The 13,498-nt window shown below is 36.2% G+C and overlaps 1 protein-coding gene across 3 annotated transcripts in view; it reads right to left on the bottom strand.

The window, feature by feature from the left end:
• LOC135128126 (uncharacterized protein) overlaps positions 1-6,000 on the bottom strand; it is a 513,893-nt gene extending 507,893 nt beyond the window's left edge. For 2 of the 3 annotated variants that reach the window (XM_064054997.1, XM_064055000.1), the window contains exon 1: positions 5,682-6,000. In XM_064054997.1, the coding sequence (XP_063911067.1) occupies positions 5,682-5,739 (58 nt within the window). In that variant the 5' untranslated portion in view covers positions 5,740-6,000. The remainder of the gene's footprint in view (positions 1-5,681) is intronic. The other variant, XM_064054998.1, reaches the window with a different exon arrangement.
• Between the last annotated feature and the right edge of the window lie 7,498 nt (positions 6,001-13,498).

The following is a 13,498-nucleotide window of genomic DNA, read 5'->3' as shown; positions in this document are numbered from 1 at the left end:
AAATATTGTCACTCATGCAAATGTACGAAATGAGTAATAATCAAATAAATTACATAGAATCTACAACAATTTAAACCTTTTGTAATTCACTTCCTTTTTTTTAATTTCATTTTTTAATGTAATCTCGAAACAGTATGTGACTGGAACGCCTCCCAAGAAAAAACACTACTCTCAGTACTCTCTGTTGTACTGTAAAGTAATTAGAACATTAACTAGGAAAAAACGATGAAAAAGATTTTGCCGAGGCGTTGCTTACAGAAAATGCTTTTGGAAAGTGTATTAATTTCTTACAAATAAATGAAACACCCACTTTCAAGAAAATATTTATTTTATTTCTGTGAGGTTGCAAACTTTTGGGGTTCTCTGCCTTATATTTTCTAGCACAACGTAACTCTCTAATTTGTTGACGATCTCAGTTAATTTTAATTTTTTTTAGACCAGATTCCGCCGAAAGGATCCATCTACAGGGTGATTTCGAAATATATGCAATAAATGTAACCACGCCATCACACACCGTAGTAACGTGGAAATATAGAAAAAACAAATTAAAAGACCAATGGGGCAAAACCCCCATGAACCATTTCGATGCCATGCCACTGATCCATCTTTTAAAACTGTAGGTGGAAAAACGTTCGAATAAAAACGATGTAATTACTTCAAGTTTCAATTAAAAGTATGCCGACTTTTTGCTGATTATCATCATTCGTTCATTGATGTATTCATTCATCGTTAAAGGTTAGTTCAAATGATTATTAGTTGTAAAAACAAATGGTGGTCCTGAGAAGGAACAATTTTTGGTAATGCTTCATAGTGATCGTCTTTTTATTCTGACACATGTTTGGTCCTTGCCACAAGGATTCCACATTGTTTATTAGAACAAACATAAGAGCAATGTAGAATGATGCTACCTATTTAAATAAATGTTGAAAATGTTGTCGTTGGCTAGTAATACAGGATTCAGCACGTCGCAACATGTTTGCACGGATACACAGAAAAACTCCAGGAGTTCCACGAACTTTAGCGGCTACCACTTCCGCTCGTTGTTGAAGCTCTTCGATAGTTTATGGACACTGTTGATTTCCATAAACTAACTGTTTCATCCAAACCCACAGATAAAAATCACACGGATTGAGATCTGGTGAACGCGGAGGCTAAGCTACAGGGCGGTTTCTATCGATCCACTGGTAATGAAAATGGCTATTTAACCTAGCAAAATGTGGTGCCGGTCCACACATTTATGGAAAGTGTCGTTGAAATTGTACTTCTTGACGAGCGTGCGGATTTTCATCGAACCAAACGTGAGTGTTGTGGCTGTTGAAAACAGCATTGCTAGTGAATCCTGCTTCATCCGTAAACAGAATCCAATTTAAAAAGTTAGAACATTCACGACATTGCTGTAATAACCATTCGCAGTTAATTACGCTACGTAGAAAATCAGCGGGCTCCAAAGCTTGCACTTTCTGAACGTGATATGGATATAGGCGTTAAAACTGTGAAACTCCAACTTCAGCTGCAAGTCGGCAAGTGTTGGGCTCTTCTTCGACACATTCCAAAATTTGTTCTTCAGCTTACAGTCTTCTTTCGGCACTATCACGTCCACGATCATGAGTTTGAGGCTTGAAGGTACCATGATCAAAGACGTTAATTGAACACACGACGGCAACCAACTGATACATGAGTGGCCCTTATCGTGTTTTTCCATGTTGCTTATCAGTGCACCGCTTTTTTGGTTCTTAATCCTAGTCGCCTTGTTTTTTTTTTTTTAATAGGACGATAATGACGGTGAATATTTGAGAGCTATTTTTTAGATTATCTGCATTTTTTTATTTATTACTTTATTTAAAAAACTGATTAAAGGTTAGTGACAAAATTTCATTTTTTTATTATTTTTATTTTACCGATTATTTCTTCTAGTATCTTGTAGTTTTAATTATTTATTAAATCAAAAATGTACAGTTAAATTTCCAGAAGAGTTATCGACACCCCGATTGTGGTCCCTGGTAGTTTGTGCACAATTGAATTTGTGTGTTGCTAATCCTTAAACCGCAAAGAAAAAATCCATATTGCATTGTTTATTCAATCACACTATACTTCCCACATCTGGAGAAAATTAAGTTGTGTCTAAAGGAAAGTCTAATTTACGACGAAAATTTTCCATCCGATATATTTTCTGCGCTAATTTTAAATTATTTACGTTCATTTTTTATGCTTTTAATATTTTCAATATAATTTATGTTTGCGCAAAATAACGTATCCCATTCGGCTTACCGCAAACTTTCTAAGACACTTGCTTGTATTTAAAATTTCGTTTAGCTCAGCTCTGCGCACAAACATCAAAGAATAAATATACACGCAATTAGGGTAACCCTTTTGGAAATGAGATTGCTCAATGTATAACGAGAATGTTTTTTCAAAGTTTTGTGTGCTACAAAATTCAGCCTAAATTTCAAGGCTAGAACGAGTTTCATCATAACTCCCGAAAATTTAATCTCTTTGAGAGCAAAGAACATGTTTGAAGATTTACCCTCATTTAGATTTAATCGATTTACCACGATCATTCATTTACTTTCGGCAGGGTAACGTCGGCTCTTCAGCTGGTATCGTCATTAATAAAACCTGCTCATCCCGCTGCAGCGCAGCTCTGTGGTCTTAGCTTTTCACAACCATCTAATGGAGTGAATGCAAACATCAACGCGTATTACAATTCAAAACACCATCTAAAACATTTTAACCGAAAGAGTTAATAAGACAAATGTTTAGTTGGAGGGCTCTCGGTATTTAATTGTGCGTCACAGAACGATCGGTCTGTTTTTCCTCTCTAGAAGAGTCCAAGGAAGGTAGAGTCCTATTTGGAATGGAAATGTGCCATTTTATAAATCCTCCATCCCACGTCAATAACCATTAACTTGTCCTAATTCGTTCTGGTACGTTTAAAAATGGGTGGAATTCGTAACTGCAGAAGGTGAGAGGGGAAGTCGAACATACGAGAACGAAGCTGAGATAAACTCGAGATTTATTAAGAAATATGCATTTCAATGTGAATGTAAGATATTCATAAATTTAAAATATCAAACGATTTACGAAACGCTGGAATTCTTTTATAGTCTTTTTAGAAACGATGCAAGTTTTCTTTTTGTAAGAATATCATAAAATAATAATATAAAGGGATATAAATCACTTTTATTTTGCTTAATTCATTTTAAATGCACCTTAAATATTACTCAAGGGTTCTGGGCCTCCGCACGAAGCATAAGGAAAGCCGATACGAAATTCGCATATGCTTACGTTATTTGGCAGGCGTTATAAAAGATCGCATTTATACTTTAATAACACATTATTACAAAAAAATATTTAATAAACAAAGTTAGAACCGTGCATCACCTGTCTGGAAACTTTCACTGACTTGCAGACAAATTTCAAAATTTTAGATAATTCACCTACGTAATATTTTCTTTCTACGCCAATTTGGACCGTATGTTTATCCAACGTTTATTAAACTCCGGCTAAATCTGGTAAAATAAACAAACCTTACACATTTCTTTTTCATTTATTATATCAAATAGAACAGTTTTAGTATCTATATCAACTTCCGAGTATCCGCAAATATTTATGAACAAATTTTTAATACAAAATAACCGGTGTTCCAAATTTTGTTCCACTTCCTTATTAACTGAAATGAGGATAAGTATATCTAAATGTATTAAACGTTACATTAACAACTAAGTAGTATTGTTACGTACTGTTTTTCTAGCTAAACTAAAAATATTTGTAACTTTTTATCTGTCATTTTTCTAACGGGTCTAACTGACACATCATATTTTTTTAACTTATTAACGCTAATAAATCAATACAATTGGAAGAAATGTCACATAAGTATCATAATTTACTGTTTAAAAATGGTAAATTTTTGCACATTGTTAAGAATAAATTCGCTATATTATGACCATGTGATGAAGTAAGCATTCATAATGAAAACACCGATTTTTTGTACGTAAAGCTGTGATAATTGTAACAATACAAATAATGTATATTTTACTTAAATGTTGTGACAGATTAATGACGTCGTTTATGCTTTTCATGCAAAAAATATAAAAATATAATTAAAAAAAATTATGTTTTACTTAAAATCTGTGATTAATTAAATCTTAAAAATAAGTGAATAGCCGACAAAATAACACTAAATTATCAAAAACAAAATTTTTATATTTACTTTACAACATAACCACGGACACGTCAACATTATCTCAAAATATACATTGCAGACGATTTTGATCATGAAAGACTTTAGTGTTTGAGTAGTGTTTAGTTACATATAAAAAATAAAATGTCTAGTGATAATGAGAATAGCAACATTTAACAAATTAGAAGCTTCATATTACACTAATATCATTATGATTATGAGTTGCTCCAGCAAAGATATAGCGCCATTCATTTTCAGTTTTAATTTTATCAAATTAAAATGTTTTATGCAATATGCCGTATATACTGTCATTTACAGAATTATGATGAAAGTATTGCACCATAGACAATAAATTTTTGTTTGTAAAAATAATAGTAAAAACAAAAATAACTTTACGAGTTGATATTAGATACTCGTATGTCCTAACTTTTCACTAATTAGACCGCCTGTACCCTTTGCTATGGCAACAATGCGTCATCAAGGATTTGTTCACGTGATTCCGTACCTTTGTTCCTTAATTTCATATGTGGTTTAGCTTTCACAAAAATAACAGGTCGTTACCTGAAAATTAAAATTAAGTGCTTATTGGGCGCTATTTTAGTCCCCTATTGTGGGAGATTTTGCAGTAAAAAAAAATACTTACTTCCTTTAAGCGAAAATGCCGTTCAAAATGGAACTAACATTGCCTTTTTACACTCAAAAGAAAAACTGTTTTCAAACTATAATTTTGTTTCGATAATAACTGCAAAAATTGAAAAATGAATACAAAAATCTATTAAACTGATTAAAAATAAGTATAATTACAAACATATTATATGGTTTTAATTCCTTACTGGTATCTCTGAATTGTTCATGAAACTTCATACGAGTGAAAAATTAGTCCTTTTTCATGCTCATTGTACAATTTTTACCAAAGTATTTTTCACATAGAAAAGTAATAATTCGAAAAATTTTGCATATATCCAACCTATTTTCTAGATATGATGAATGTTCGAATTTTATACAAAAACTGTGTACATAAAAAATAGTCGGTATTAATGATAATCGAATATATTAGTGTAAAAGTAATTTATATATAGATCTACGGTCTCCACGTATAACTTTATTTATAGACAGCGGACAAAGTTAGAGTGCCTAAAATAGAAACCATATGGGGAGGTGTCTTCACCATGAACTTAACTGAGAGCGTCGCCCGATGGTCAAAGTCAGATTTTTGTGCAAATTTATTTTTAGAAATTGCAGAACCAATTTTCTCAAGCACCCGATAAATGTAGATCTTTTCCACGAGTTTTTTGTGCTTTGTGAACTTCCTAGTGAATTATTTATTTATCAGAAAAGTGGGCCATAAAAATTACTGTAATTTCGTAGTAATTCCCGTTGATATTTTATTACCTCACTCGACGCAGAGAAAAATGAGTTTTTATGACGTAATTTAAAATGATTGTATTAATAAAAAAAAGTTTGCGGTGATAAATCTGAAACGAAAATTTCGAGAACCTACCTTGAAAGATCATAAAATAAACGAACACTCCAAAGCTGGCGGTAAATATGCCCTCCATTTCTTAAATCTCACTGTCTGTTCGGCAGAAAATTACATTTCACAAAATTAATTTGCCACTATAAATAACTATACTGAACTGTTATTATCCACGACACACATAAAAAGTTTCTTTAATGGCAGTTTGTAAGTCGGCAGATAGTCAAGATAAGGCCATCAAAATTACGGACGCACTTTTAAACAGTTTTTAAAAGTTCTGAGAGTTGGAGAAGTCGCGTATATTTCGACGCTCACCTCGACGCTGCTTCGGTTGTGTCTTCGACGCCGCCGACGCGCTGCTACTGAAACACGGCGTATTCCAAACATTCCAGTGATAATACTTTTCAACGTGTTCCAGTAGGTTGCGCTCGGTGGATCTCGTGCGCTATCGCGCAGGAGAATATTATATATTCTTTTTCAACAATTTTGCATGAAATGAAATTTATGTATCTATGTAGCGGTAGATTCATAACTGGAAACGATACTGGTTGTATTGTCCTATATACGTTTTTATTATACGAGGGTAATCCAGAAGCTAAGATGTACCTGACCCCACATATGTCTTAGTTATTTTCTTGCATACGCAGATTTTCTTTTTGTTATCTATGAAAAACCGCATACAATAAAGATATATCGTATTTTCGTATTTTCTAAACGTAAAACATGCTTTGATCAAACAGACGGTCCACCGACTGTGGAAATAAGTCATAGGTTTTTGAGCTGCTACGAATATTCCGAATATTTATCAAGAAAAGGTCGAGATTACGATGGGTATTAATAGATGTCTTCAACTGGAGAAGTAATCACAGATTTTTCTTATAATAATTTAACCACAAAGATTTTTACAGTTGTTTTCCCTTATAAATTTTATAAACTACATGGTGAAATTGCAAACAAAGAGCTAATAATTTATTCAGCGAAAATTCTCCTAGTTAAGTGATTGTCGTCAATTTTGTTCATTTTAAAAGACACTTTGCGCAATTAATTTTTTTTATCACTCACGTATTTAAAAGAATTATTATGCGCAACATGCATTATCAGACCAAGGACTTTGCCAATTTTTATGTTTAAGGCCAAGCTCAATTAGTACATTTAAATAACTGTAAAGGGTAATCATATTTCATCTTAATGCAGTAAGTTTTGTAAATTTTCAAATAGTCGAACAAATACGTTGTATATACCAATTGACAAATTGCTAAAATCACGCTCCAAATTTTAAAATCTGACGCAGACACCAAGCGTTAATAATTCTACTAGCCAATACATGATCGTTATACAAAAAAAGCATAACATATGTTAAATTTACACATTTCAGGAAAGAACCAGGTGATGATATACCCAACTTTTAATTCGTGATACGCTTTAGCTAAACGTTTATTTAGAATTATTACTTCAGCTATTTCTTGCTATTGTTTTCTCATTTTGTAGGACCGTGCAAGAGTCGTTCCAGTTTATAAGAAGAAAAACAAGTCTCAATTAACAATCGACTAATTGCCATATTAAATAACTTTGCAAAAATATTTAGATATACATATTCAGTATATCTTAATACCCATCTTGGTATCTCTCTTGTATCGGCGTGGCTTTTAACTGAAAAATCTACCATCAAGAATATCAGGACAGTAACGCAATATAAAGTAGGTATACCTGAACTTGAGCCATATGCTTCCATGTTCCTAATACTGTAAGAAATAAAAAGTCGCTTAAATTGTAAGTAATTGGAACATTATATCGATATAAGTTGTCTTTATAACGGCCAAATATTAGTGACATACTTAACAATCATTTACTGCTAAAATATATTAATGACACGATAGAATTAATTACTTGTAAAAATTCTCAGGAACTTAAAGTCATTATTTTATACTATGTAAAGGCAATACAAATGTGCTGCTGTACCATATCGTAACCCTTTTCATGTTTTATCACGATACATTCGTGTTTTTAACCTAACCTAACAAACTAGGGCTGCATATTTTATTTTATAAAGTTTAATAACTGCAGTGTTCTTTATAATGTCATCCGTTGTGTTCCTACTCTTGTTAGTGGTAATATTTGGAAAAATCATGATAATAGTACGAATAATGAAAAAAATAATGATTGAAGTATTTTAAATAAAAACATAAGATATAAAAAATAACCCAAATTCTAAAACAATTTTAACGAGAACATAAAATTCATTTTAAAAAATATTAAATTACTCAAGGCAGGGAACAAATGAAAATTTCTTTATTATTATTATTATTTTATTTTATTGTTCAATAAAAGGTAAAAATTGTTTATAACTAAATAAAAAGACTTAATATTGTTTTATGGAACAAAAATGTAGGACGAGGTAAAGAGACAACTTGTAGTTAAAACATTTTCTACATGAGAAAAATTATTTAAAGGTGTAGAAAACATTTGGAATAGCATTGGTCAAGAAACATTACAAAGTTGATTGACTTTGACCAGTAAGATGTCGTGAAATGATAACACAAAAGGGATACCCATCAAAATATCGATTTTTGAATGGATTTGACTAGACATTTCTCATCTTCTCGAAGGTCCCCGTCACCGCTTCTAGGCTTGTTCTCGAACACCCGTCGTGACATCCGCTTCCAGGCTCTTCTCCAGCCGGCGTCACCGACAATTAGTCATCATCGCCGTACATACTAGAACCCATAGGCGTCGTACCGGGGCGGCGTAGGGGTTTATTTTGTAACACTGCCCCCTCCTTATTTCTGATCGTCAACGGCGCTGCTGTTGTATTTCATGAGGCGGCCAAAGTGAATAATCTTCGTTTTCATGTAAATGACATCGTTGATCCTCGTCACGACCGTATATGGACCTTCCCAGTCTAGTAACAACTTCGGGCAAGAAACATTCCTTCTTTAGGGGTTATGAAGCCGTACCAAATCTCCTGCCTGAAATCCTTCTGAGAAACCCTTAAGGTGGTAGCGTGTTTTCATCTTGTCACCCGTCGCGACATCCGCTTCCAGGCTCTTCTCCAGCCGGCGTCACCGACAATTAGTCATCATCGCCGTACATACTAGAACCCATAGGCGTCGTACCGGGGCGGCGTAGGGGTTTATTTTGTAACACTGCCCCCTCCTTAGTTCCGATCGTCAACGGCGCTGCTGTTGTACGCCATGAGGCGGCCAAAGTGAATAATCTTCGTTTTCATGTAAATGGCATCGTTGATCCTCGTCACGACCGTATATGGACCTTCCCAGTCTAGTAACAACTTCGGGCAAGGAACATTCCTTCTTTAGGGGTTGTGAAGCCGTACCAAATCTCCTGCCTGGAATCCTTCTGAGAAACCCTTAAGGTGGTAGCGTGTTTTCATTTTGTCACTCGCCGCCCGGGTCTTGTGGCGCACCGTTCTCCTACAGCTATTCCAAAAGGCGAGCCAACGTTGTGGGGTTGCATAGGCCCTCTCTCCCTAATCTTCGGTCATCCACTGCACCGATCGTACACTTCTTGCACCAGTTCTCGACGTCTTCCCGATCACGGACCCAGTGGAATATCTCCATGACTTTGGAAAGCGTCTTGTTAATTCCAAAATGAGCACCGGCGTTCCGGTTGTGCATTTCTTGAAGTGCTTTCTTGGTTCTAATGGCCGGAACCACCAACTCTATAGTAACGTGCCTTCCGTTTGGACTTTCCCAGGCTCGCTTAGGGAATCCGTTCTCGACATGCAAGGAGTCCCATTGAGCCCATAATGCCTTGAGAGAAGGTGACTCGTCTTCCTCCTGGTGCTTTCTATATCGAGCTGTAGTCCATTTATCATCTTCTACGACTTCTTAAACGATCAATCTTGAAGACTTTGCTTCAATACCTACAACGTTGATTCAGCTTAAACTCTTCATTTCCAAGACGTAGGACTTCCCTCATTTGATCAATTGTCAGTTTACGGCGGCTAATTAAATCCATTTCAACAATGAAGTCATCTTCCGTGCTAGCCACGAGAGCTCGATGTCTTATTCTCAGCTGACCAATACAGATTTCTACCCATGCTTCGCCCATAATCGGCGTCGACTCTCCAGTTATAGTTTTCAATCTGACCATTTCGGGTATAGTTTCTACATCTTCAGCTCTAACGAGTCCTCTACCAACAATTGATACCTCAGCACCAGTATCGATGATAATTGCTGCTGGAGTTTCATTAATTTTCCCCGGTATAGTGGAGCCACTACCTCGCACGACAATCACATTTGAGATATCCCTGGTGCCCATCCCTATAGCATTCCATGCTTTGCTTAGGAGATACATCATTTTTCCATCTTTTTCGAAAAAGGCCATCTATTTGCTGGAACAATTTTTCTAACAGCTCCTCTGTGGTTGTTTTCTTCTTTTTCTTGTTCTGCTACGCTGGCTTTGTAGCATGTTCTTGTGCTACTGAAAGCAGTCTCTACTTCCAGAGCGCGTATGAAAGCATCAGCTGAGTTCTGACATCTAAATACTTGTAACGAATGCCATTTACAAAGGTTTCTGTCGCAAGCCTCTCTTGAATAGTCGGTGGCGCTTCGGAGTATTGTGGACGTACCATTTTTGTGACATCTGCCGCAAATTCTTGTAAAGATTCTCAAACTTTCTGTGTTCTTGTCTTTAATTGGGCTGCAAAAACTTGCGTAGATGTTCATCCCCAAATCAGAGCAGTGGTTAAGGCATTATATTTGCTTATAACTTCGTCGGATAGAGTTTGCAGTATCTCCAGCGCTGCACCTCGCAAAGCTATCACCAAAGCTGTATCTTTTTGTTCTTCTTCCCAGAGATTTGCCGTCGCTGCTGCTTCTTGTCTGATGACCAAGGTGTCTGACCATCATAGGTCGATGGTTGAATTATTCTGTGGGGCGTCATCACATTACATGGGCGAGCTGTTGCTGCATTTCTCATTATCTTTTCGAATTTCTGCATTTTGTTCTCTAATTTCTTCTATTTCATTCCTGTTTGCTTCCACTTCCCTTTGGAATTTTTCGATTAGGCTGTTTTGCTTATTTATTTTCACATCCAACATTTCCATTTTTTCGTTCATTCTTTCGTCTCTTGCGTCCATCTTTTCGTTCATTTTCTCCAATTTTGCTTCAATTTTTTCGCCCATTTCTTTGTTTCTTGCATCCATTTCTTTCATCATGTGTTTTACTTGATACTCCATTGCTGCTGCAGTTTTAGCCCTAGTCTCAATAGGCATTAATATTCCGAATTATTTTCCAAACTGCCAGGAAATCGTCGTAAAACCAGTTATTAATTTCAGATCTCACTTCCGACACCAGTGTTACGTTGAACGGGTATTAAAATCGGCGTGGGTAAAACTCAACAATTTTATTTCTTAATAACTCAAATTTACACGACTAACTATACAGCGATTGTGTACAGAATATTTGCGACTCGACGGTGGTTCCCATTTAACCTTTATGCGCCTAGCAGGGTACCCGGGTACCCTTTCCCATGTTTTCTCTACTGTTGTTTTTTCCTCTAGATTTTTGACAATTCCGATTTGAAGCAAAGATTCACCAATTTTCAGTTAGTTTTGATGACTTGTCCGCCGTAGAAAAAATGTCAATGTTTTTGCACCTTTCGATGACGTCGTGAAGCAAAAAAGGCAAGAAAGAACCCAATACTGCCCTTCCAGGCTTTAAAACCCCAAAACTACTAAGTCAAAGATATGTATATGGATAGTTTTGTCAAAATTTTAAAAAGCAGAACATACTGACATCGTGACATCATTTAATACATGAAATATACACAGGGTGTATAATCGTTTTCTGAAAATAAGAATTTTACATGTAAAAACAGAAACCTGAAAATATTATATCCCCTAATTTATTTTAGAGTAAAACGTTAAAATATAAAAATTGTAAAGAATAAAAAACTGCATCTAAATCCTTTTTGATTTATATTGCAACATCTTACGGTACGGTAAAATAAAATTCGTTACTTCGACATTTTGGCTATTGAGATTTAATTCATTATTCAGATTTTGAACATAAATTCTACTTAATTTTGAACAGATCACATAACTCGTTAATTTTTGTATTTTATGTCATGGTGACAATTTTTTTTGTCTTTGTTCTTCTTTTTTTTTAATGTCTGAAACTAAATTTGGACAAAAATATTTGATTATTCCACTGAACTAATTGCTGGCGTATTATTGCTATTGTGACAAAATCATGATCTTTATTTAGAAAAACCAATCTTGGTTTCAATAGTTTTGTGGTAAAAAAAAGTTACCAATGCACTTGTACCACCTTGTGTAACTAAATATTTTTAACTGTAGTGTCAGCACAGTTTTATGAAAAAGAAACCAAACGCAAAATCTAGCAGTTTATTCTTTTAAACGCAACAATCGTGTATCAGCATCCGAACACAAGTCCATTCCTGTCCCTGCCGTCACCGCGTCGGTGTTGCTCGGACAGTCTCGACCGTTGGCGACCCGCCGCCTCCGGCTGCCGAGCTCACTCGACGGAAAATGCTGACACGGCCTTTCCTGACATGGAGAGTGTCCTCACTCGACGGACATGGGCACCTCAGTCCAGGTCCTCGGACTGAAACTCATACATACAGGCTTTAGACTTTGATCGTCACTTCTCCTACATTAAAGATATAAATCAGAGAGCAAGCTGCCTGTCTGCCGGGGACGGTAACTGGAAGAAAACAGGGTAAATTTGGCCAAACTTACATAATGCAAGAATACAATACAAAATAAATGAGGGCGAATATTAAATGTAACGCATAGAAGTAAGCTTAATTTTTAAATGAACATAATACTTAATAATAACGCAAAACAAAACTAAAACTACACCTTGTGTGATCGTCACCCAGCTCTGCCACCCACCAGACTATCAAACACAGAAACCTCTGGTCAAGCCTGAATCAGCGAGCATCAACAATCCACAAGCCGGCCAAATGCGAGTAGCGCCAATCACCATGGACTACTCCCTATTTGAACCGTACTACCTTACCCATACACGACCCACGACCTCATATTGTCGATGCCGGCCGCTCCACGGTACTGCAACTTGGACCTGGTTGCTCCCGGTATGTCTGCGACTTCATACCGATCATTTCCGAGAACCTTGGTAACTCGGAATGGGCCACGCCATTTGGGCAGTTACTTTCGGCTAGTTCCGGTTGCAGGGCCGCTGGTTAGACGGATCAGCACCAGGTCTCCCTCCTGATATGGTTGACCAGCAGTTCGAACACGGTCGAAACGAGCCTTTTGAGCAGCTTGGTCCTTGGTCGTACGCGCAGTTATTTGGTTTCGAATGTCAGGGACGTCAACGATGGTGGTTCTTCCGGCTCGAAAAAAAAGAAAATAAGAAGCACGCCAACACACAGCAACATAAACAACATCGAGAAACACAAAAACTAAACAGAAATCAAAACTTTCATTGTGAGGACGTTTGTTGGTTTTTACCAGGGCAAAATCGACGGAAGTGACCGGATTTTCCGCAGTTAAAACAAGTTGGGCCGAGGACCGGCTTGTTACCCGTATCATTTCGCGGAAGAGATGACGTTTGTTTTGGAGTTCTATAAATAGATGAAACTGGAGCCCGCGTCGCTGGAATGTGAGAAACGTGTCGGGTTGCGGATTGCGTTGCAAGTACTCGATCATCGATGGTTTTTAAATGTCCCGCCAAAACAATTGGGTCCGTAATACCTGCAGCTTGGACCGAGAATTTAATTTTCTCGTCACAAATTCCACCCGTTATTAAATTTACGCGATCAGCTGGGTTAATATTTAATTTTAGCTTATTAATTAGCGCAAGTTTATTAAACGTATATTCGTAGAGTGTTTT

Source organism: Zophobas morio, unplaced genomic scaffold (genome assembly GCF_036711695.1).
Source record: "Zophobas morio isolate AGI-343-1 ecotype UQ-CSIRO unplaced genomic scaffold, CSIRO_AGI_Zmor_V1 ptg000012l, whole genome shotgun sequence".
Taxonomy (NCBI): domain Eukaryota; kingdom Metazoa; phylum Arthropoda; class Insecta; order Coleoptera; family Tenebrionidae; genus Zophobas; species Zophobas morio.
Note: the sequence above shows the minus strand (reverse complement) of the source record. Positions and strands in the feature narration are given on the sequence as shown.